A 26,890-nucleotide genomic window follows, 5' to 3' on the forward strand; every position below is an offset into this window, starting at 1 on the left:
TTGTGTGTGTGTGTGTGTTGTCAGGAAACCGAACTGATTTTCAAATCGAGGCTTGATTTCATTTCATTGCAGAGATTGATTGATTGGTTGGTTTTAAGCCACTAACAAAGGTTTTAACACATTGGGGATTTTTGGGGTCATGTCATCTGTATTTTTTTAACACGTGTAAACATTTTCATTCGGGGGCGGTGTTGTGAAAATTGTTAGTCGACGGTGGGGTGGGGATTAACGATTAATCAAGATTAATTGAGATTTATCGGATCGGATTTTAATGAATAAGTTTTCAATTTTTTATATATACACACATTTTTATATGTAATTTTCAGTTATATACATACATGAACACATTTTAGCCGGAAATTGGCTTAAATCTCGTTGGAAGCCGCTAATTTTGGTCAAAATATCATCGGAAAATGCTAATTTTTGTTATAATCTCGCCGGGAATTGTCAATTATGGCTAGATTTGAACATTGACCAATTAATTGGCAGATTAGCCCAAAATTAATCAGTGAAGCGTGGATTAACGATTAATTGGGAATTAATCAGCGTATAGTCGAGATTTTTGCAACATTGTAATTTGGGGTAATGTTCAAGGTCAACTCTTCAACTGCCTTGAGACCGTATCCCACTGATGCACGAGAAGTGGATGGTATCCGTAAACTCTCGCCCATGTTAGGTTCGAAACCGGGATTAAAGTCATGATTCGTTTATTCACCCATATGTCCTTTGAACCAACCCAAGTTAGAATTAAACTTGCATCTCCACATAGGGAGGGCATTCTTAAGACATTTTTGGGGTTATATGATGTTTTACTTAAACAAAGACATTAAAAAAGCTGTTAAAAGGTCTTTTAGTTAAGGTGCTTTTTTTTATCAAGATTAGGGATTTAGGTCTAGTCATTTTTCTTATAGTAGCGACTCCATGCTCGGTGGAGAGGCTTTGCTCCTTGTTTATCATATGGTGTGGTTATTGAAATTTACCGTTCACAAAAAAAATTAATATAACATAAAAAATAATGGTATTAAGATGTGTAAAATGGTGTTTATTTCATAGTTAAAAAATTCATTAAAAATCTCGTTCTAGAAAGTAGAAACATTATATATATATATATATATATATATATATATATTAAAAACCAATATTTACCCCATCTCACAAAACACTATTCATGAAATCCTTTAATTACAGTCACACATTCTTTTATTATTTTTATTTATGAATACACATAATGAGTAGATAAACGTAGTTTAGGAGAAATATATATTATTAGTTTCTTTTTAGAAGTCAACAATTATGTCTAGAATATAGAAAGTATATTTATCTAAAAATCTAATTTATCTAAGAACTATTCCATATTTCAATACGAGCACATGTACATTTTCTATATTGTTTGTCTTATTTTTTGTTTTAGTGCTGACACCATAACGCACGTAACCAAGACTGACCAAATTCGAGTAGACTTGTCAGACCATCCTCATTCACAAACCAACCCAAACCAATCTTCATTTTTAAAATTAATTTCTCTCCCTTCCATCAACCCAATCCAATCAAACCAAACTTTCCATTCTCATTAACAAACCAAATTTCATTATTTTTTATTAAATAAATATAATTTATAATTCTTTTTATTAATAACTGTTGTTTTTTTTATTAAAAGTGTTTAAAAATATAAAAAATAATTTCTTTATTTAAGAATACACAATATATATTTAATATAAAAATATTTAAAAACAATATTTATATTCATCAAACACACTTAATAAAGTAGATAACAAAGTTACGATCGTAGCATTAAATATAAAATTACAAGTGTCGGATGATGAATTATATAATCAGATAATGTCAGATTTTCTAGATAATAAGTTCTATCCAAAAAATCTTATGAACCAATATAAAGTTGACAAGTGGCGGATAATTTAAATCGGTAATGACTAAAAATTATTTTTTTACAAACTTCAAAAAATTTATATCAACGTGTTCACAAAAAAAAACTGAACAAGAATGTGTTTTTAGAATTTTTAAAAAACTTAATTAATAAAAGTTATTAGAAAAAAACAATATTGATGTTATAATAAATTAGTTTAAAAGAAAAAATAAATAGAAAAAAAGAACCATGGAATAAGTGACAAGTGGAGGGGAAGTGGTTTGGCATAGAGGTTGCCATGACGAGCCATTCGTCTCATTTATATTAATTTTTCTTTTTTTTTAATCCTCAATAGTGTTACAAACTACCCCTAGTTTGCTAATGTGAATGGTCTCATCTCAAAACAGAGACCAACAACGTTTGACTTTTACTACCGTCGGGTTTTACCGACCTGCCCCGACGCAACACATCGGGTAGTACGCTAGTTATATACAAATATAATGGATTAACTGATAAATCAACAAACAAATCATGTAACTTTGTTTATGTACCAATATATAAGATTATGGGGTCAAAAACATACAAGGGGTGCATCTAGACACTCAAGTAAGACGAGTCAAATGTGCCTTAGTCACACACGAACACCTATAGTTTTATATTTGTTAGGAACTAGTTTTTTAACCCGGCGCAACAGTATTTTATGCTGCCATTCAATTCCGTCACTTTATTCTCTAGTCATTTTTGATATATAAATGAAATAGTGAATTTACAAGAACAAAAATTTCATGTCTTCATCTTATTTCTTATAAAAGATATTCAATCCGTCTTGAAGTTAAAAGAGAGAATTTATGCTTAGTGTGCCCTTTATATGAATATGAATATAAGAGACCATTGAGTCATTCCATTGACTCGTACTGATGAGAATTCTACTCCGTGAGAAATGAACAAAATGATGTAGAATTGGCCTATTTTTCACCGGTCCTATAGAGAGAGGGTATTAAACTTATCATATATCCTAATTGATCACCATGGACTTAACCACAAGCTTCAAACACAGGAAACATTAACTAGGTCAGAAACATATTCAGCACAAGCTTCAAACACATATCTATGTAATATCATAACCACAGGTCGGTCGGTCTCCCATCATCTTACATATCTAGCATTCGGTCTAATATATCAACACGAAACAACCTATCGTTTTGACCTTATTTAACGCCTCCTAACTTTTGATGATTGACCCTGCTCGGCTGCACCTAGGCGCCTTCTCCCACCTGCATGTGTGTTCTCAGTCGAAGGCAGTGCCCAACCACCAGACCCTCCAACACCAGCTGTAATAATAATAATAATAAAATTAAAAGAACAATTATAATAAAAATAAGAATCTCAAAATTTAATTTGAAAACTCAAAAACAAATTAAATGTTGCGATATATGTTTAACTACTACCATCATTGGCTGCCTCGGTCCAACCAGGCAGACGATTTCTAGCTTTTCCTTTCCAAGCCTCTTCAAAGCCAGTAAGCTCATCTGAGTAACAATTTAACATATTAATTAATTAATTAATTAATCATCTATTATTAGTTACCTTTTGAAATACATTGTAAAATATAAATATGCGTACCTTCGCTGATGTTATGCAACGTTTGCAGTGTATCCACCTGCCCGTCTGATTTCAGATGCCTTGAAAGAGTGTGACCCTACCATACAAGAAGCTTATATATCATTAAACTTGCGACTAATATTATAAATCATAAATCATAAATGGATAACAAATAAGCAAGTAAATACCTTATCATGGATTCCCCTTGAGACCCTATGAGCTGCCTGGCCCGTTACAGAATCAGCTTCTTTATGTTCTTCAAATCTCAACTGATACGCCCATATTATACACCATTAAAATAAAAATAAATCTACATATTTTCCAAATAAAAAAAAAGGTTTACAGTTACTTACACCATCACTGTCAGCCCTTCTGGTAGTAGATGAAGAATAATATGCCCCATTAGAACCCCCATATGTAACAGTAGAACTCTGAAATGTGAAGCCATGAGCTTGTGGGCCCGAGTGTGTATCACGCATGAGAGCGGATCGATTCCCATATTGTGTCGGATTCAGCTCTCTTCCTGCAAAAATAATAATATTATTAATTGAATTCGATTCGCATTAATATCGAGTACATGCAATTCCCGTTGCATGGCTTGCATTCAGCATTAATATTCATTTTTTTTAGTATGAAAAAACATGAACACATGTCTCGTTCATTCATTTATGTTTGCTTTCGATAACTTGTTTAGTTTAAATTAATCGAACAAACACGAACATGCCTGATTTGTGTTCGTTCACAAGCCTAAAAAAAGTAACCCTCGGCATATATTATCTATTCAGACAATGTCGTGTAAAGTAGACCATCTGTATATAAAAACACGAAATTATATTCAAACAAAAAAGATCATACATATAACTATAGTATTATCTTACTTACCATGCCCAGTTTCTGGTTGATCATTTTCATCATCAGAGTTAAGTTCTTCAATAACCGGGCCCCTAGAACCATTTGGCATGGATTGCCTGTGCTCACGCATTATAGGCACACGTGTATCCATGAAGGGGTTTCCATTTGGACCAATTAGGTTTGACCCAAAAGGACTTCCATTTGGACCAAATAAGCTCGATCCAAAAGGACTCGCACCCATGAATGGACCCATGGAGTGACCAAATGGACCTGGCTGCAACATTCCACCAAGCGGGTGCGTGAAAAACGGGTCATCAAACGGGTCCCTTTCTCCAAACAAGCTTGGCATACCGCCAAAACCAGCAAAAGGATCGCCAAAACCAAAGAACGGGTCGCCTCTTCCTCTGCCACCTTGCATTTTCTTCAAAGATTCAATCTGAAAAATTAATAATGTTATCCAAAGAAGTTATTGACACTCATCCAAATATAACATTCTTCAAAAATTCTCATCAAAAGATACAAAACAGGTATAACCATTAACAATTATCATTGTTGTAGAACACGCTAGTCGTGAGTCACACGGTGGGGTGTGGACTAGCAATCTTAGTCGAATCAGAATTTTTATATGTAATTTAAGTTTTGTACATTTATCCAGATGTTTATATGTAAAACCTTGATATAGGCATGTTTTAACCCCCTTCACGACCCATTCAAGCCCGAAATCACCGAGATTGGCCGCAAAATCGGTCCATTATTGTTCACCTTACTATCTATGTTAGAAAGATTTGTGTTATCATATATTCAACCTTTTTAACTAATCAAAGAACCATTATGAGAAAATAACAGCTAACAAGCAGGTTGTGTAAAAATGAATCAAAATGTACCTTGTAAAATTAACAGCTGAAACACAAAATCACAACAGAAGTGAATCATGTAAATCATTGATAAGCATAAGATAATTAAGATTCAACCCTAATCGGGATTAAAAGGATTATAACATTTATATCTAATTGTAGTTACACACACACGCGCGCACACACACACATTTTTATATGTGATTTTCATTTTTGTATACATAAACAAATTTTTATACGTATAACCTTGAAGTAAACAGATTTTAACCCCTCCACGACCCATTCAGAACCAAAATCGCCGGAAAATTGGTTCATTATTTTTCATCTTACCGTCTATATTAGAATGATTTGCGTTATCCTATATTCAATTCTTATCTGAAAAATTGAATAAAATTTACCTTATATAATTGATAACAATAACAGCTAAAACAGAAACCTATATTATGTAAGTAAGTCATTAATCCAGCCCTAATTGCTTATTAAATTGACAAGCAACATGCATACCAATTATTATAATAAAACTAAAGAGAGATACAAAACACATATAACCATTAACCATTATCATTGTTGTAGAACTCGCTAGTCGGCCCGTGGGGTGTGAACTAGCGATTTTAATCGGATCAGAATTTTTATATGTAATTTCAGTTTTGTATATAAATACAAATGTCTGTATGTAAAACCTTGAAGTAGACAGGTTTTAACCCCTCAAGTCCTCAACAACCCATTCAGGACCGAAATCGCCGGAAAATCGGTCCATTAATCAAATTTACCTTAAGAGAGCTGATAACAATAACAGCTAAACCACAAAAATCACAACAGAAATGAATTTAATTGTATATTGAAATGACAAGCAACAGGCATACCAATTATTATATTAATTACTAAAAACTTTAGCTGTTAGAACCGATATAATAATAATAATAATAATAATAATAATAATAATAACCCTAGGGAGATAATCAGTAACAGAATTAAGCGGTTATTAATACAACGAAACATATAATTAACTGAAACGATAATAAACAATTCGCGTATGCAATTTGATCATCATAATTCATAACCGATAGAATAATCGCATAAATAACACGCAAATAAAACTATCAAAAGGCATACGATTCGATTATTACTAATAACAATTGAATGAAATTAAATCGAATAAAAGCAGATACGAAAGGATTGATAGGATCGTTTACCTGCTGAGTTAACTCAGAACCAAAATTCAGCTGCAGAGAAATTGCGTTGAATTGATGCCAAACGTGATTGATTGATTAACGTGATGTTTTCCGGGTTATTTGACCCGGATAACCGGTTGGTTGTTAAGAACGGGTGGGTCACATTTTAAATTTTTAATTTCTTGCTACGTTACAAAAACTTATGGGCTTATGGAAATTAGTTGTTGGTCCAACATTCTCAGGTATCCGTGCCGTACCGACCGATTGTATCGAATTTTTATAAATTCGGTATCTGTCAAAAACGGTATCGATACAGGTACTTTGCAAAATCGGTATTGGTACCGAAATTTTATAAGATATAGTAGAGATATTTAAGTGATCCTAACTAAAATTTTAAAAATATTAGTGATTGTATTTAGCTATATTAATGGGAATTTAAGCAACTATCAATATGATATTAATTCGTTTTTAATCAATATTGCAAAATATCACTGGTTGATACTCATTATATTTCATTCGTAATCAAATCTATAAATCTCAATTCATTTTTTTTTCTTAAAAAGTCAACTGATCAAACCAGAGAACCCTCACTCGAAATAAAATAAGTTAAACACGGTTTTTTTGATCTACTACAAAAACAAATAAGACGCTAGTTTGGACATGTTACATGCTAAAAAAAGATAGAATTCTAAAGCGGTATTGAAGCGGTAAATTACCGAAATACCGGTACGTTACTGTTATCATACCGGTACCGAACCAATATATACGGTACTGTATTCGGTTCATGTTTTTTTATGAAATTCGGTATCGGTGCCGGTATGGTATCGATCTCATCCCTACCACCTGTGTATGCTTTCAAGATACGAGATCTATCGGAGCTTCGCGTTAATCTAAGAACATAAAAGTTAAGAGAAGGCCGATCCAAACTGTGCTTCTATGCAGGGCCGAGCCGGGGGGTGTGAGTCGGACCGTCGGCCGAGGCATGTTATATTCGGGGGCCAAAACTTGAGTTAAACGACATCGTCAATTGGTCGATTCAATCGTTAATTTTGGTGTTTAAACTTCCTAGAAAAATAGGTTCGTCGTATGACTTATGTCGGAAAGTCGAGGAGATGACTACAAAATCAAGTTTCAATGAATGGCAAAAATAGTCATTGCTCTTTATTTTGTAATTAAGTCTTATTTACATACTCGCCCTTTAGTTTTGGTTTAATTGTACTTCATCCTTAACTTAAGAACTTTAAGTTCAACAAAATACCATTTCGATAATCCTTTAAACAATTTAAAAAAATTATGTTTATATTAAAAATAACTATATAAATTCTCAAAAATTGTGTATTAATAACTCAGTATAAGCATTAAACTTTAGTGTTTCAAAAGTTTGGGCATTACAATAATACTATATTTTTGTTACATTTATTGTTACAACATTAATCATTGTTTATAAAAAATAATGTAACATCCTACTTTCGGTTATATTAATAAAATAAAGTTCGTTTATTTTATAGCGGGTCGTTATCGGTTTAGTTCAATAGAATATGAGATGGACTTGTGTTGGGTAAATGGATATGGTTTATGGACTTGGGTTATGGAGGAATGAAGGAAAGACCATGGGCTTAAGCCCATGATCAAAAATATATATACCCTTAATCCTCCATTTAATTCATTTACACATATCCCTTACACCATCCAAAACACACACTTAAGATTCTCTCTCTAGTTCTCTCTCTCTCTCTCTAAACCGATATCAAGAAGGAAACCGAGAACCGACCCGAGGTAATGATAGTATTTTATTGTTTGAGCTTAAAACCGTTAGTTATGAACACGAAACGACGAGCCGACACCGTTAAACCGTTTAAGTCACGAGATCCGGGTGGATTCGGGTATAAACCGAACCTATGATGAGCTTAGGGGTCACCCTAGCTCAGATATGGATCGAACAGGACGAATAACGGTGAAAAACGAGTTAAAACACGTTTTTTCCGGCGAATCCGCGGTTTTCCGGCGGTGGCGCCGAAAGGCGGCGCCGGAAAAGGTTGGTACGAGGTTAGCGATGTCATGGAATGTTTTGACATCCTGACCTAACCCTAATTCGCTAAGGGTAACTAGCGAAGTAGGTGTGATTCGCCAGCCGATTCGCTAAGGAAAGATTAGCGAACTAGCATGTCATTCGTTAAGGAAATAAGGGCGAACTAGGCCCTTCGCTAAGGCCATTCGCTAAGAGAGGGACGAATGAACCCCCTTCGTTATAGGGTTCATTCGTTGACCAGATCAGTTCGTTAAGGTCCAATTCGCTATAAGGACCAGTTCGTTAAGATGCCTGATTCGTTACAAAGGCAGATTCGCTATAATGGCTAATTCGTTATGAATTCCCATTCGTTAAGAACTGAGTGACGAATTAGAACTTTGAAAGAATGACAGAACAGTCCCTGGACTTAGAAAAGAATGATATAATTACAAAGTGACCTTTGGACTTTGATGATTTATGAAAGATGCCTTCAAGGGTTAAAGTGTAGCGATTAACTAACCGGTAATAATCCAATGAAGTAAAACCGGCTTAGATACGTAAGATTAATTAAGTATACGATAGGAAGAGTTCGAGCCGTATTTAATATATGTATGATTATACAGTTAGTCGTGCTCAGCTCAGGAAATGATTAACTATAAATGGTGAACGCAACCGCCTTGAGGTGAGTTTCTAGCCCCACTTCCTTGTTATGTTTTCGGGGTTGTGTGCATACTCGATGTGATAGTTAATACACTTATCTTAAGTGGTAAGTGTATGCCTTGTATGATTTATGTATAATGATTGTTTGACGGTGCGTGAACAATCTTCGGATATTGCATGTACCGTCAGGTGGTAGTTAAGATATGATTGATAAGTATGATGAAAGATATGATGTATGTATGAATATATGATGTATGCATAATGTATGTATGTTATGATGATGGTACGTGAACGCTCTTCGGAGATTGCACGTATTGTCAAGGAAAGTATGTATGAACAGGTACGGTACAGTTACACGAAACAAAGGGACCAGACCCTAATAATATCTGTGATGGTAGGGACCAAACCCTAATAATATATGTGATGGTAGGGACCAGACCCTAATAATATCTGTGATGGTAGGGACCAGACCTTAATAATATCTGTGATGTTGGGGACCAGACCCTTTATAATATCTGTGATGTTAGGGACCAGACCCTTATAATATCTGTGAGGTTATAGAGCGGAAGGCTCTTTAAATAGAACAGATAGTTATGTATGAAAAGTAAGTATGAATAATGTACACCCCTTCGGGCACGTGTGCAAGTATGAGACAGATTGTATGTTGGATGATTAACTAGAACTCACTCAGCGTAGCTGACTTTTAGTATGCACGCAGGTGAGTAGATTAAGGTAGCTTGCATAAGAGGAAGCACATGGCATGGACTTGAAGAAGCTGGCATCTCAAGAAATGTTATGTTATTCTAAAGACAATGTTTTATGTTTAAATGATTCGAATGCCCGTTAAGACAACAAAGTATGGTTTTGTAATATGATGGTTTGAATGTTTTAAGATTCCGCGAATGTTTTTATTAACTCTGATATTATGAACTGTGTTTATGAGTAAATCCAATGTCCAAATGTGAGGCACCGGTAACGAGGCCTTACAAATAACTTATGTATTTTGTTATTCGTTAAGGCCTACGGACTTTTTTATTTCGGCTCAGCCAAGGTATTGGAATTCTCATAAACAACTCTGCATAAACAACTGTGTGTGTATGTGTGTGTAGTATGTTATATCTAAATTATAACTTTTTATGAATAGTGTATACTTTAAAATAATCGCTTATACTTTAGTTGACAAATTTATTAATTAAAATTAGTTTGATCCATAGCTGAGTCAACTTGCGCAATTACACTCACCTTACCTATGTTAAACCAAGTCAAGATCAATGGGATTGAAATGCAAAATCTTAAATTCTAACAATGTACGAATATACATAAAAAGCGAAATAGCGTGTTACTGATTGACGGAATTTATGGATAAATATCAAGAAGTCAAAAAGAATTAAATAGAAGTTTGTCTTGTATATTTGCCCTCAAGAATTGGGAATGCAAAGAAGACGACCATTGTCATGATATACTTATTTTGATGTTGAGTGATGTTGCTAGCTTTCATCATGAATATTTGGCATAGCATTTAAAGTGATAACGTGAGTTTGATATTGGATTAAAGTCATGATAAGATTTTACCAGGGTCGTCTCATGTTAAATAAATATACATGTATTTGATTAGAAAAATATATGATGAGAGAAAATAAAAACGTTTAGTTTTAAACTACGAATATATATTTTTATGTTGTATATGTAAAATCATAATTCGTACTTTTTAATGTTGTTATCATTTTCTAATTTTCTAAAACACTTTAAAATGTTAACTACAATTATAGTTACAATTCATTTAATAATTAATAAAATTAACGTGCCAATTATTAAATAGAGACTTGTTATGGGATCTCCCATGATTCTGCTTAGGTCAACTTTTAAACTTAAGACCTTAAGATTTCAAACTTAACCATACCTCCATGTAAATGAACCAGAATGGCAAATGTTAAACCTTAGACAAATGAATCAAGAACACCAAACACGATATTGCATAACAATTCGAATCTTTTTATTAATAATAAAAAAGAACGAAATTCATACTGCTATCACAAAAGAAAACTAATGATGTGTTTATATAATACACAACTAGGTTATTAACCCGTGTACGACACGGGTGGAAATATTGAAATTTTCAAACCAAACACGTGTCATTTGAAAGGACAACATAAGTTTTTATATGTTATTCAGGACGACAACATACTTTAAGTTGTAAATAATATTTGTACGAAAACAAATGATTGTGAAATACAAAGATAAACCAAAATAAGATTCAAATTACAGTGAAAATATAATCAAAAGTTAAAAATGTAAAATACATAAGCTATTAAAAAGACTTCCTTATAAACCATATTGATTCTTTATTTGTAACTTTGTCTTCCTTTTTTAATATAAGAATTTTGACACCACTCTTCGCTCTTGATAAAGCTACATAGAGTTGTCCATGTGTAAACACCGGGTCTCTGAGATATATGTCAACTCTTGCTAGATATTGACCTTGACTTTTATTAATGGTCATTACAAAACAGACTACAACTGGAAAAAAAAACTACATTCTCTTCAATTTAACCGAAAGTTTTTTATCTGAAGGTGTTACACCATAACGAATTTTATAAGTGCGATAACCAGCATTAATACATGAAATAACTTTTACTTCAACAAAACGCCTACCCAAATTAATTACTCGCAATCTAGTTCCATTACACAAACCGTTCTTTTAATCCATATTCTTTAGTAACATTATTGGCACATCGACTTTTAGAACCAATCTATGAGTCAAAATAATTTTGGTCTTTCTTATTTATTTAGCATAATGTGTTTTTGAAAATTTTAGTTCAAATTAAAATATAAAAATATAATTTGTATGGTCTTAATTAAAACCAAAAATTGATTTTTTTATATGAAGCACAACTAAATTTGTTAATTTTGTTGCTAAGTATGGAAACAATATAAATTGATTAAACCAGATACAAGTAAAAAAAATAATGGAGAAATATCTTTGCGCCTCTAATTAACATAAATTTATTCGTATACATATCTTAATTAAAACATATATTTTAATTGGTTTTAAGAAAATAAAATAGTATGGATAATTGGAAATTATGTTTCCTATCCATTCTAAAAAAGAAAATAGAAAAAAGAAATATGTAAACATACATTAAAAATTCGTTTATTAAAAAGGTATAATTTAGTTAATAATAAAAATATCAAAAATCGTTTATAAATTTCTGTTACAAGTGCCAAATTTTTAGGTAATAACATATTAATTTTTATTTACTATATTTTAGTTAATAAAGAAATTATACTTTAGTGTATTACCGCGTTTAAAATAAAATGTTACCGTTCAAAATGTTAATAAATAGTTCTCTTGGCGTTGAAGCTGCACGTTTACAAAAAATATGCATACCTAAAAAAATTAAAGGGTAACTAAAAAATATTAAACTGACTAACCGTTTGAAATCTTCTTATTAGAAGGCGTTGATTGACCAAAAATTACGTTTTCTTTAATTTTGAATACATCTGTAATCGAATATAATATAGTTAGCATATGAAAAAGATGAACATAAATATAAAAACAGAATTTTATAGAGCATGATGTTTCAATTTTGTTGACTTAATGAATGATTTTAATACACAAAACAGATAAATTAGAAAACCTGAAAACCAATTAGGTTATTTATATTTGATGTTCATAAATATATTAAAGACATGATAATTAGAAATATTACACAGGAAACAACAATAACACAACTTACTCTACTGGATATGAAGACTGTCGGCTAACTTGAATCCTTATAGATGATCAGAAATTCATTTATGTAAAGTATCTAACCCACCAATTATTTTCTAGAATAGTAGCTCATGTGACAAATGGGTTGAAAGCATATCAACAACCATATATATATAGACAACCATAAAATTTCATAACTAACATATTAACCAACAAAAGTATTTAACATAAGTTTGTAACCAAAATATTAAACATTTAGATTGCATAAATAAAAAGGTAATACTTACACAAACTTACTATACACCTAAATTAAAAAACCAAATGAGGATATGAACATGTTATAATCATATTAGCCCAGCATTAACTTTTTCGACATTTCACAAACAAAAAAAGTAATTTTGGTTCACAATCTAAAAAACAAAATAAACCATAACAGCCTGATTAATATGCAACTAAAGTTTTTAAGGTATTATGAGTTTCATTTCAATATTAATAAATAAATAAAGATATATTTTATTATAAATTATTCTGTAAGTAAACTTTTGTTTTATTTCGATTCAAAGACCTTTTAGTTAAATGTATTAAGTTAAATCAAAGTAATAAAGATTTATTATACTAATTTCACTAATTAAGTCTAACTAAACAATATAGAGATAATTAAAATTAAACCGGTTAATTTTAATTTTATTACATAGAAGTCATTATTAAAGTTCTATTAAAGTGACTGTAATCTAAAGTAAATTATGTTTCAAACTCTTTAACATCATTACATTATTTAAAATCAATTTCATTATACAACTATTCTTTCAATTGTATTCATTAATCTGAACATTTATGCGTAATTAAAAATTGTTCAAATATAAAAGATGGAAACTTTGTTGAGACTGGAGACTATTAAAAAGTACAAAAGAGTTATTAAATTCAATTATTAAAAACAGAAATAAATAAATGTGTAAATGATTGGAATGTATCATTAAAATTAAAGATGATAATTATTTAGCATTAATAAGCAATTATAGTGAATATCTAATATTTTTAAAACTAAATTTGAAATAAGTAATTAACAATATATTAAATTGGTCAAATAGATTAATGGGTATTTAATAAAAAAACATATTAACTTTTTAGGATAATCAAAAGTAAATTATTTAAATTTCCAGTATACATTAAATTTGTCATTTATGCTAATTAAAATTTGGTCAAATATAAAGGATGGAAAGTTTGATGACATTGAATACTATTAAAAACTACAAAAGATTGTTGCAAAAGTCGTCAATTTGGGTTTTGTAAAAACATAAATAAATAAATGTGAATATTATTATAAAAAAATTTCCATTTTTCTTGGAAATTCAGTAACTAAACAATATACTGTTAATTTTTTTAATTATCACAAAATTATTGTCAACACTTTAACATCATTGTAAGGCCTCGAACCCGGTAGCCCTACTTTAACGTTGGATTTACTCATAAACACAGTTCTTGCAATCAGAGTTAATTAAAACTTCCGCGGAAACGTTTACTTGAAGCATTCGATACAAAACATTCAATCTCTTCTTTGATACTATAAACAAATCATTATATTTAAAACATCTTTTCTTCCATCTTAAGATACCAGCCGTTCAATCCATGCCATGTGCCATCCTCATGCTAGTTCTTTGGTCTGATCACCTGCGTGCATACTAAAAGTCAGCTACGCTGAGTGAGTTCTAGTTAATCAAGCAACTTATCATACAACCACTACATGCATCATATACGTATCCGCAGACACGTAGTCCACTATCTAACCTGCTTACATTACCACTTAGCCTCTTATTTACGCCTACCACTTTGCCACATTGCCACTTTAATAACGTATAACGTTATGCCACTTTGCCACTTTAATAACGTATAACGTTATGCCACTTTGCCACTTTAATAACGTAAAACGTTATGCCACTTTGCCACTTTAATAACGTATAACGTTATGCCACTTTGCCACTTTAATAACGTATAACGTTATGCCACTTTGCCACTTTAATAACGAAGGCATGTATAGGCTTACCCTACCACGTACTATCGTTATGCCACTAACACTCTTACTAGACTCTTGCCACTTCTAACACGCTCTACCTCTACTTGTCTACAACACGCTTCATATCATTTACATAATAAGCAAGTCACATCAACAATCATACACACATAATAACGATGGCACGTACAGGCTTTTCCTATCACGCGCTCACGTTATGCCACTAACACCCTTACTAGACTCTTGCCACTTCTAACACACTCTACCTCTACCTGCCTATATCACACTTCATATCAGTTTAGTATTTACGTAATAAACAAGTCACATCATAACATTCATACACACTATCAACCACTTGGAATTTACTATCCTTGGCGATACGTGCAATATCCGAAGATCGTTCACGTACCGACAAGCATTATAAAATATATACCTCGTATAACATCTATAGCATACACTTACCACTTAAGGTAAGTGTATTCACACTTCACATCGAGTATGCACACAGTCCCGAAAACATAACAAGGAAATGGGGCTAGAAACTCACCTGAACTCTGCTTCTTCCTCCGATAGTTGTAAATCCCTTCTTTAACTGAGCTCGGCTGACTGTATAAGTTACACGTATCAATACTCGTCTGATTTAATCTGGTGGCCTAGTATTAGATTACTTTTACTTATCGTTTTAATTTATTTTCTAAGCGAACTTGACTTTAGGCGAAGTTAAACCTTAGGCGAACTTAGCTTTAGGCGAAGTTAAACCTTATGCGAACTTAACTTTAGGCGAAGTTAAACCTTAGGCAAACTTAGCTTCAGGCGAAGTTAAACCTTAGGCGAACTTAGCTTTAGGCGAAGTTAAACCATAGGCGAACTTAGCTTTAGGCGAAGTTGTCATCAGGCGAACTTAGCTTGCAGGCGAAGTTCATCAGGCGAACTTAGCTTGCAGGCGAAGTTTTCGGCTGCAGCTACTGTTCGTCCTTAATCATCTTCGTTTCTTAACCAAACAACTCGATTTAGGTATCCACGGAATCGTCTGACCAGCGCCTACAAACCCCAACCATCAAATCGGCCTAACATTTATGTTTAAAGGGTGCGATTTAGGCATATAGGTTACGGGTTCTTTTATCAATCGATTAACCCATCAAATCGTAACCATTTTCAGTAAGTTTAGCTTTGTTGGATTCGTTTTTACCATACAAACACAGATCTATCATTTCTATACTAATCCAAACCTAAACGAACAAATTCTCGATATAAACGTACCGTAAATGAGTCGAACTACGAACACGAGCTGGTTTTGTTGCTTTGGTTCGTCACGACGATCTAGCACCAACGAGCTCGGGTCCTCGCCTTTGGATCTTGGTTCGGGTTGTGTGTTTTGGGGTGTGTAGAGATTAGGATGGATAAATGGATGGAATGGAAAGGATTGGGGTTTAAGGGGGTATTTATACTCCCTTAAGCCCATGGACCGAAGGCCCATATTTTCTTTTGGTCCATATCTAATCCCATCTAATTATCCTACTAAGTCTTCATATTTTGCTATTATTATTATCGTTCCACTAACTCGTTTATTTCACCCGACAAAATAATATATTAAATATTACTTTAGAAATTTCGGGATGTTACAATCATTACCTTATTTAACAATAAATTTCATTAGATAATTCTTTTTTTTAATTTTATACATTAATATTGACATTTATGCTTAATTAAAAATTGGTCAACTATAAAAGATGGAAAGTTTTATTTTCTGTTTACTTTATTAGTTTATTTTTTAATTTAGCCTGAATAAATTAGATAAATTGGTAATTCTTGAAATTTATGCCTAATTAAAAATTGTTCAAATATAAAATATGGAAAGTTTATTGAGATTGGAGATTAATAAAAACTACAAAAGAGTGTTCAAAATTCTGTTTTTAAAATCGGAAATAAATAAATGTATAAATGATCGGAATGTATCATTAAAATTAAAGATGATAAATATTTATCATAAATAAGCAATTATAGTGAATATCTAAGATTTTTTAAATATAAACTTTAATATACATTAAATTTGCCATTTATACTAATTAAAAATTTGGTCAAAAATAAAAGATGGAAAGTTTGTTGACATTGTAAACTATTAAAAACTTCAAAATATTGTTGCAAGGTTGGTCAATTTCAGTTTTTAAAAACAAATAAATAAATGTAAATATTATTATAAAAAACTTTCCTTTTTTTTAGAAATTTACTAACTAAACAATATACTATTAATTTTTTTAATTATCACGAAATTATTGTCAAGACTTTAGCATCATTAACTTATTTAACAATAAATTCGTTAAATAATTCTTTTTTCAATTTTATACATTAATCTTAACATTTATGCCTGATGAAAAATTGGTCAAATATAAAATATGAAAAGTTTTTATTTTTTATTTAGTTTATAAGTTTATTTTTTAATTTGAACAAAATAATTTAGACGAATCGTAATTCTTGGCATTTATGCCTAATCAAAAATTGGTCAAATATAAAATATTTAAAGTTTTTTGAGATTAGAGAATATTAAAACTAAAAAAGAGTGGTCAAATTAGGTTCTTAAAAATATAAATAAATAAATGTATAAATGATTAGAATGTATCATTAAAATTAAAGATGATGAATATTTTAAAATAAATAAGCAATTATAGTAAATTTCTAAGATTTTTTAAATATAAATTTGAAATAAGTAATACACCATATATTAACTTGGTCAAATAAATTAATGCGTTTTTAATACAAAACTTATTAACTTTCAAGTATACTCAAAAGTAAATTATTTAAAATTTCCCATATATATTAAATATGTCATTTATGCTAATTAAAATTTGGTAAAATATAAAAGATGAAAAATTTGTTGAGATTGAATACTACTAAAAACTAAAAAAAGATTGTTGTAATAATGGCCAATTTTGAATTTTAAAACAGAAATAAATAATTGTAAATATTATTATAAAAAAACATTCCATTTTTTGAAAGTTCAATAAATAATTGTTAAGACTTTCAATATAAGATTCAAAAATGTTAACACAGAAAAAATAAAGATTGTTATTCATATAAAAATAAATTAATTTATCTGAATTATCTAAGCTACATAAAATAAAAAATGATAGAAAATTAATAACTAAAATACATTAGTAATGACCAAAACAAACACAACCAACTTACTCTACATCAAATACTTTTTCCATGCAATTAGCCAATCTACTAATTTGGGCCGTCATAAACTAAGATTATTAAAAATAAAGTAATGTTAGATATACTGAACTATTAAAAAACAAATTAGTAAGAATTATTAATGAATGTAATCGGAATAATTAGCATGATAATTTCGATAAGGAAATAAATCAACAATATTTTCGTATATCTCAAAACCTTCAACATGTCTATTGAATCTTGGAAGGAGTAGGTGGAACTTTGGTGATCCAGTCCTACCATGGCTAGGGCTAGTCTTCAAATCGTCCTTAAACCGTAAATATGAATAGAGGGAACTCTCAACATATAAAAATAAAACTGTAAATATGAATTTCAAGAAATCTTACATCAGTAAGAACACGCATTTGGTGACCAGGTCCTACCATGGCTCGAGCTATACTCTGAATGGTCCTCAAACTTCATGTTACTTGCCGTATATCTCATAAAATTTTAGATCTAATAAAAAAAGACGGTCATAAAATATTAACATTTTAAATCAATTGATGGTTTATAAAAAAATTATTACCGTTGGATATGATACACAATGGTTGTCTAGACGATGACACTGCACGTTTTGCAAACAAAATTATTATTATTATAACATAGTTTTTAGAGAGTAACCTTAAATTATTAAACTCACTAACCATTTGTATTATTCCTCTGATTGGAAGATGATGATTGAGAATTAGTGCGTCTCTTGGATCTTGAAGACATCTAAAATATAAAATAAAAAAAATACGATTAACATGTGAAAAATTTAGAAATCTTATATTATGCAGAGAACAATAAGTTACATAGACTGACGTATAATTATATCGATTATACAGAGTAGCGTATTTTACAAACAAATCGTACATACCTTCAAACCTATAATATCATTCAACTTAAAATGTTATCAACACTTCCAAATTATTGAATCTCTGAGTTAATAACCCACCAAGTATTAGGAGTGACAATTTAAGAGTGACATATTTTGTAAGCTCAAGTATTCAATAAATAGGCTTGAAGTTTATGTGTGAAAGTTTATGGTAAAAGTATTTTAAGGGAAGACCAAGTTTCTATGGTTAGCATAAATTATGTTCTTTCTATATAAATAATAATTCAATAGGTTATGAAAAGTTTGTTTGGATTTTATTTTGCATAAATTAAGTTTCCTTTTTTGAAAGAATCATTATGATTGGTCAATTTGTTTGACGAAATCAATATATTGTAGTATATAGTGTATTTTATATAATATTGAGTAGGTTGAAAAATGAATTTTCAACTATATTTATTACGAATTATAAAGAATGACCGAGATTTTTGTTAATAATGACATATGTAAAACAAAATTATTGTTCATAATAAATAAATAAAATCTAATTACCATAAATTTTGATGATAATTTGAACGAAAAACTTAAATGAAATTACATTTATTGATGACTTTGGTCCAATTTTAACTAATTAGTTGTGAACATTAAAAAAAGATAACAATATACATTTATTGATGAATTTGTTCCTATTTTAAGTGATTGTTAGTTACAAATTATATGTAACTCTCAAAATAAAAAAAAAAGTAGTTAAAATCTAAAATTAGAAACCGGTATATTGACTTAAATGAATACATTAAGTATTTTAATTATTAGGAATATAATTTATTTTTGATTTATTTAATTGGTAAGAAAAAGAGAGAAGTTAAAGAAAATTTTGGAAGGAAAGACAATCATCCAATAGGCAAGGGGCATGTGGCACCAAACTAATTTGTTTTAATAGTATAGTAGGATACCCTACTCATACTCAAGCTAAGAAACATAATCAAACTAGATTTCTACTTTATTTATTATTCAACTTAGTCCATGAACTTTAGATCTCCATCAAACCGTCTATTGAGATCCTCCATTACACCCTTATACTTTTCGTATTAACCATTCGGGTCATTTAAATTGGTGTTACACCAAGTTTTACACCAACCGCTATTAATGTTTTTCTAATTCTACATTTGAGGTTCAAGGGATTGGTACTTGGTAGCTTTAAAGTTACAACTTACAACATCCACATCAATGAGACCTATGTGTGAATTAAATTTGATGTGAGGGGTAGTTTGACAAAGCTATTAATATGGTCCAACACCAAACCGCAACAACTCTCAATTAATTCTATCTATATCTTCCTTATTTGCCTCAACGAACACATTCCATTATTCATATGTAACCACATATTTGGTCCTTTGATATTCCAATTTAACATATTTACCCCTAGATATAATTTTACAATCAATTGAGTGTGTTAAGGTAACATCACAAATTAATTTTAAACTTACATAATGTAATTAACTCACAAAATATTATTATTAGAAAAGGTGATGATCTTCGAGTTTAGTGGATATAGTTTTTCCAAAGTTAGAATATATTATCTAAATTTATCGGGCTAAATATAGATGATAATGAAACAGAATGGTCTATTGGAATAGGCCAAACTTGAGATCATCAACTAACGACCTTTTCAAACACGACAAGGTTGAGATGTGTGAAATGATGTTGAAAGTGAGGGTTTGAGAGGTAACCGGACTACCATAGTATGGATTGTGATGAAAGGAGTCGACGAGTGAAAGAATGCAAGGTTTTTACATATATTGTCTAATTAAATAAACTCGAATGTTACATGAGCAAGAGAATGGATGACAAGAAAGACTCTTAACGTAAGATTCATGGTCGATGTTACAATCATTAATCATACAATTCATTGACCATTCAGATCACATGTAAAAATTTATTCAAATATATACAAATTTGAAGAACCAAACAACATAAGACCAACAATCCTCAACCATACACTAACACAACAAATTGAAACGTAAAATTAACTTTGAACTCGTCAAAATTCACATGCATGCTTTTAATTCTTATTTGTTATTATATGAAATTATTTTTAAGATAGATAAAGTATAAACCAATTTGATGCTACATTTTCTTATTCCATAGTACTCATAAACCAAATTACCGTACCTTCTTACCCCTGAATACTGTAATGAACATGTCATATTGTTGTTGTACATTCTTAAATAAGTTTTGCATTTATGTGTTCGATATTCCTTGAGCAGTGAATAATAAAGATATGTGCTTCTAAAAGAGTACCACGTACCTTAATGTGGGTCACCTGCCCTATACAATATATTATATTAGCCCTCATTAACTTACCCTAGTTACATATAAATAGAAAGTCACAAAAACGGTCATTTTTCAGGTATGTTATACTTATACATTTACAAAATATACACACTTACAGCTACAAGTCATGTGAATTTATGGTTGCGCATGTAGTTTCGCTCTTGTATGAGACTTAAATCCCATTAGTATCACACACAGGTTAATCAATATTAACGTATTATCTTTTGTTCGCGTGTTATGATGGGGACTGGGGAGGGAGAGAGAGAAAAAGAGTTCGGATTTAAGTTTATATAAGTGCTTAATTATTTTTATTTAATGCATGTATTATGGTCAATTTTTTAAATGGTTTGCACAAATATCGAATTTAATCCCAAAAATCTTTTGCTTGATTTCACATGTTAATGAAACTAGCCAATAGCTAGAAAAGGTAAGTACACAACCAAAAATATCACCAACACACAAAACACCAAGAAGACCACCAGTAACACCAAACATTAATATACAACCCCTAATTATACAACAACATGAATCCTCTACTTGTGTCATGTTTGGGTTTTTAAGTGGGGATCCAAGTTCGATTTTCACTTGTATGACTTTGGGTGGTTATTGACAATGAATAATTTGAGTTAGGCCTTGTGCAAAAGTTGTCAATTCAAACCCCGAGCCCACCCGTGTTTTTGCCTCACCATGTGTTACGTCAGTGAGTTATGCTCTTTTGGTGGCACAACGACTGTCAAGTGGCAACTAACGGTATGGTATCCCAGGGGAACACCAAAGCTAAACTCTGAAAGTCAGCGTGGGCCTAGTTAAGACAACAAAGTCTGACCAGAGTATGGCAACGTAGCTTTCCAAATTTGGAGAATGCGATGACATAACACACTAGAAAGTCATCGTTTCAAAAAATTACACAACCACCTAGCCGCCTCAAAAATTGAAAGCCTTCCAAGCCTCCAACTCACGGGTGTGACTTAGATTTATTCCTCATCCGAAGGAAACCGGCGATCTTGATTTCCTCCACCAAGTCCGATAAACTAACCAATCTCCCCTTTTGTACCACCTTATCTAGGTCTTCCATAAACACCAAATTATAATCAAAGTAATAGGGTGATTCCCACTAGCTAGTTTTAACTAAACATATTAAAAAAAATATCTACTGTAACCCTGCATATAGTCAGAATTTTAACAAATTTTAAAAACACTGAAATTTTCAAACTCATCTGCTCTCCACCATACATATATAGGATAGGATATATGTATGTAACATTGATGTTGCTATCATGCCATGTAAATCAGAAACTTAAAAAACTAGAAAGTCAATCATAAACAAGACAAGAAAAATTCAAATGATTGACACTATAGACATAATATAATCATTACATTTATTTTACATGACAATAACTGGATATATTCAGAAGCTATAAAATGAATTTTTATATCCATGCTAGGAATAAAAATTTATGTACTGCGACGAGACCGTTTTTTAATAAATTAAAATTCAAATGTCATTTATATATATACCTATGTGTATCCTTGGCCCTTAATCTTCAATAGTTATGTTTGACATCCTTTGTTTAAGTGTTTTGTAACAAATTAGGTCCTTTAGCCCTACCTTTTTTTGTATACCATACTAATGAATATTGGTAATCTCAGTCTCATACTTAATTGTAAAATCGTGTCTAATACATGACCTACTACATATCGTGTAGTTTCCCACCGGATATTGAGCATACCCATAGTATCGGATATGCCCATTCTTATTTTTATGCAATATTATGTTTTAACTACAAATAATTATGAAAAATACATATACTAAAAGTAAATTTCATTTTGTAGGGAATAAAAGTAGCAGAATGAAGCATTATTAAATAAAAGGTGAAAGGAAAATAAAATCTAACAATTTTTGTATATATGGTTTGGGTAAATATATATACATGATTACAAGTCATTGGGCTAGATATCACCTAACCCAAACTTGCAAATTGTTTGTTTTTTAATCATGTACGTACCTAGTCGAACACCCAAACACTCGCTAAGTGTCAGACTTTGTTTTCTCCCCCCCCCCCCCCCCCCCCAAAAAAAATGTGTATCTTAATAGCACTTGTATGCAACGAAAATGAGAGATTTTAATTAACATCTTCCACACAAGATCAAGGTTCTCCCAATCTCGTTGCAAAGCGAATTGTGTTTGCAATTCATGCTAATGTTCTGAAATATATGACATCTATATATATAGTAATATTTCAATAGTCTCCGAGAATACAACTTTACATGCTCTCATCAGATTAAAGTCCCTGTCTGCATACATTAGTCTAGTGTCCCTTTTAGTGTGGCTAATACCATGTACTATGTAGGGTGATTCTCATTTTCTTTAGTTATAATTGTGAAAACTATACAAATTGTCTTGTTTGTCGGAGTTACACCAACAATATGATCAAATGGCATCGTGTGTGTGAAATCACAAATATAACTTCTTAAAGGCATTAGTAGATGAACTTACTTGAAGTCCATGATTATAGCATTTTACTTATTTAGTATGCAAGACAGCAAGAGTGAAAAAAGAACTTGCATAGAAGTTGTTATTTGTTTGGTGTACATTGTACATGGTTCCGAATGACAATACATTGGTCCCCTAGAGTTGATAGAATGTCACGTGGATGCATATTATGATTTGTTACTCCACCACCATACACTTTTTATTATTAGATAATCTCACTGCAAATGGTGCCTAGATGGATGGTTGTGTTTATCATATGTAACATCCAGCTATCATACTAATTTGAAGAATTTTGCTACCAAATTAAATGGACAACTCTTGCTATTAGGATTTTAAAATAAATGTGTTTTCTTAGTATTCTTTAAATACAAGTTTCAGAATGACAATACATTTTCGTCATTTTGGTCCCCTAGAGTTGATAGAATATCATGTGGATGCATACTATGATTTGTCACTCCACCACCATACACTTTTTGCTATTTAGATAATCTCATTGCAAGTGGTGCGTGGGTGTATTTTGTGTTCATCATATGTAACATCTAAGTATCATAGTATTTGAAGTATCTTGATACTAAATTAAATGGACAATTATTTCATTTTTTTTTATCAGAATGCCTAACTATTGCTATTAGTATTTTAAAATAAATGTGTTTTATCATCATTCTTTAAACATATATTTACTAACAAAAGAGAGGTGTATTTAGTAACCGATAGAGCCGAGGGATAGTGAGAATGTATATAAAGACAACACGTGACATGAGAAACTTTTATTTATTGTGTAAATATATAGATTTCCAAACAACTTTTTTTTAGTCCAAATAATATTATCTTAATTTTTATCAGTTGGTTAGGCTATGTGTAGTGGGGGTTACAAATTTGAGGGATAAGTGCTAGGGGTGTAGTGGTGTTATAATCCAATATATATATATATATATATATATATAATATTCTTCAAACAATTGCGGGCGACAAATATCCGTCCCCCCTCTTATCGTCGAAGGAGGGGGGGGGGGGGGGGGAGGGGAGGGGGGGTTCCTTCTTTTTGTTGCCCCTTCTTTATGAGATTTGCTCTCCACTACATACGCCCTTATAAAATATACATGTTTTAAGATTTTGTAAGCAGCCACATTTATGAACGGGTCAAAAATTTTTTTTTGAATGACTAACTAAGTAACGCCGGTACTTCGTACGCGACCCCTATTATAATATTTTAGTGAACATACTATAGTTTAAATTATAATATTTTAATTAGTTATTTTAGTGAACATACTATAGTTTAAATTATAATATTTAAAAAAAAAACTAGTTTATAATTAGTTAACAACTAACACATTACACATTTAAGAACTTTATTATTTCTCTCTCAACTACGTGTGTGTGAAAACAAAAGAACCGTATTCATATGCAACTTTCTAATATGATAATAATAATAATAGTATATTACTCCTATAATAATAGTAAAGATGATATATCAGACGAGAGGAGATGAGGAAGAAGTTGATATATCTATATATATATAGCTGCTGCAGTCAAACTCTGGGACCCACCTCCATCATTAACTACATGACGAATTAATTAACCGACCCGGCTTGCGATCATTCAATATCAACACACACACAGATATTTGTTTACAGATCAGGCAGTGAGTCTGTATTATTATTACTGGATGTATCACAAACATTAATTCATTCATCTTCTATGGCTACTTGAAGAGGTAGGTCCCAGCAGAGCCCAGTTGGACACGCAAGACTCACCTTTAAGAAGGACGTCTGCGCAGAAACCAACTGGGTCCGCAGGACCCACCATGCTCAGAGACGTGACGTCCTTACGCGCAGTACGCAAGCTGTTCCCGCAGGAAAAGCCTCCCAATGATGAAGTACTCTGCATGTTCCCGCAGCTGCGGATACAAGCCATCAGGGAAGGCTACCTGCGCAGCAAAGCTACACGCACAAGGCACTTAACTCTCATAATAATTCAGTAATGTCACATGAAGAAGGAATGAGCAAAGCCGGGAATACTCCCGCACAAAGCCGGGAAAACTCCCGCCCAAATGAGCCAGTTCGTACAATACTGGAGGATCTTTTGTACTGTACCTGACAAGGTATGGACAAAAGATCTGACCAAAGATACGACAGCTCACTGACAACAGTATGACGAGCAGCACGCTCTTGTACTGTATGTCACTATTAGCCGCTGCCTATTCACCAACCTGTCGGAGGACGTGCATGGCATGGCCTGCAGTTGGTGGAACAGGAATAGTACACAGCCGGCCTGGTCACTATCAGCCGCTGCCTATCCACCAACCACCAGCATGGCATGTGCGTAGCCCATAGTTGGCAGAACAGGAACACTATTCAGCCGGCTGTACCTGCTTGGAAACCTACCTTCGGCTATAAATACTCCAACACCTTGGAATGGTATTATCTTATCTTACATCGTATCTCATATCTCATATCTTGATATATTACATGATATCTGCTCTAGTCATTCTCTTAATATACACTTATATTCAAGAGCAACCTAGTCTGATTCTCACGCCGGAGGGTGGTCACAAGGAGGTATCCCCCCTTCTCAGTGACCAGCTCACGGTGTCTGTTTTGCAGGTTATCAGAAGAACCATCTTTGCCGGATCTAACCCCTCGTGGGAAACATCTATTTAGCCCCCAGATTATCCGTAATCTGCCCGGGGTCGATTAGTGTTTCTTCATTGGCGGCATCCGTGCATAAAAGCTAGAACTTAATTCTCAGTTTTCTCAAAACTTCTGGAAAGATGGTTAAAGTTACTCCGGTCACAAAACCAGCAAGTGACCAAGAAATACCGGTAACCACAACCCCAGCTACTAGGGGGAATACCGGCGACTACACAGTTTTTACGAACACTACCCCGGTTACCCAAGCTGGGGCAAGTGCAGTAAATAATCTTTCACTGGGATTCACCGATACCCAGTTAGAGAGACAACGAACGAGGCTCCCCCGCCAAACACTCGATGAAGTTAAAGCGTGGGCGGAAGCACGTCAAAAAGAATTCCAAGCTGAGTTGGATGAACGCTTGCGTTCACTCCAACAGGCTGATGAATTCGTAGAGTACTTGGACGATGATTCAGAGGAATCCGATAGTGACGCAAACCCTCGTCATAGGGCGAAAGGGAAGCGTAAGGAAATGGACTCCCAACCGATAAGGCATTTTGGAGAAACCTTCAAACCAAAAAACGCGGGTGGAAACCCACGTGACTTCTCCAAAACATTTAGACCAACTGCGGCAAATGCGGGAACGTCCAAATTTGCAAGGGACATTGCGGAAGCAAT

General features: G+C 32.2%; 1 protein-coding gene across 1 annotated transcript; it reads right to left on the reverse strand.

Annotated features, from left to right (window-relative positions):
• Positions 1-3,019: 3,019 nt before the first annotated feature.
• On the reverse strand, positions 3,020-6,413 carry LOC143586356 (uncharacterized). The gene is made up of 7 exons (XM_077067920.1): positions 6,366-6,413; positions 4,349-4,754; positions 3,820-3,989; positions 3,655-3,735; positions 3,488-3,563; positions 3,313-3,393; positions 3,020-3,195 (listed from the first exon to the last, which is right to left on the reverse strand). Exons 2-7 carry the CDS (start codon positions 4,734-4,736, stop codon positions 3,077-3,079), a joined length of 915 nt encoding a protein of 304 aa, XP_076924035.1. The 5' UTR covers positions 4,737-4,754; positions 6,366-6,413; the 3' UTR covers positions 3,020-3,076.
• Between the last annotated feature and the right edge of the window lie 20,477 nt (positions 6,414-26,890).

Source organism: Bidens hawaiensis, unplaced genomic scaffold (genome assembly GCF_021521415.1).
Source record: "Bidens hawaiensis isolate Kalapana, Puna unplaced genomic scaffold, B.hawaiensis_p1.1 tig00034616_1, whole genome shotgun sequence".
NCBI lineage: Eukaryota > Viridiplantae > Streptophyta > Magnoliopsida > Asterales > Asteraceae > Bidens > Bidens hawaiensis.

What these genes read in the sequence shown, in the direction of transcription:
- LOC143586356 (XM_077067920.1), bottom strand. Translation starts at nt 4,736, where the DNA reads ATGCAAGGTGGCAGAGGAAGAGGCGACCCGTTCTTTGGTTTTGGCGAT. An exon ending in TCAACCAGAAACTGGGCATG is followed by an intron (nt 3,990 to 4,348) that starts GTAAGTAAGATA and finishes TTATTTTTGCAG; the next exon opens with GAAGAGAGCTGAATCCGACA. An exon ending in GTTGCATAACATCAGCGAAG is followed by an intron (nt 3,394 to 3,487) that starts GTACGCATATTT and finishes ATTGTTACTCAG; the next exon opens with ATGAGCTTACTGGCTTTGAA.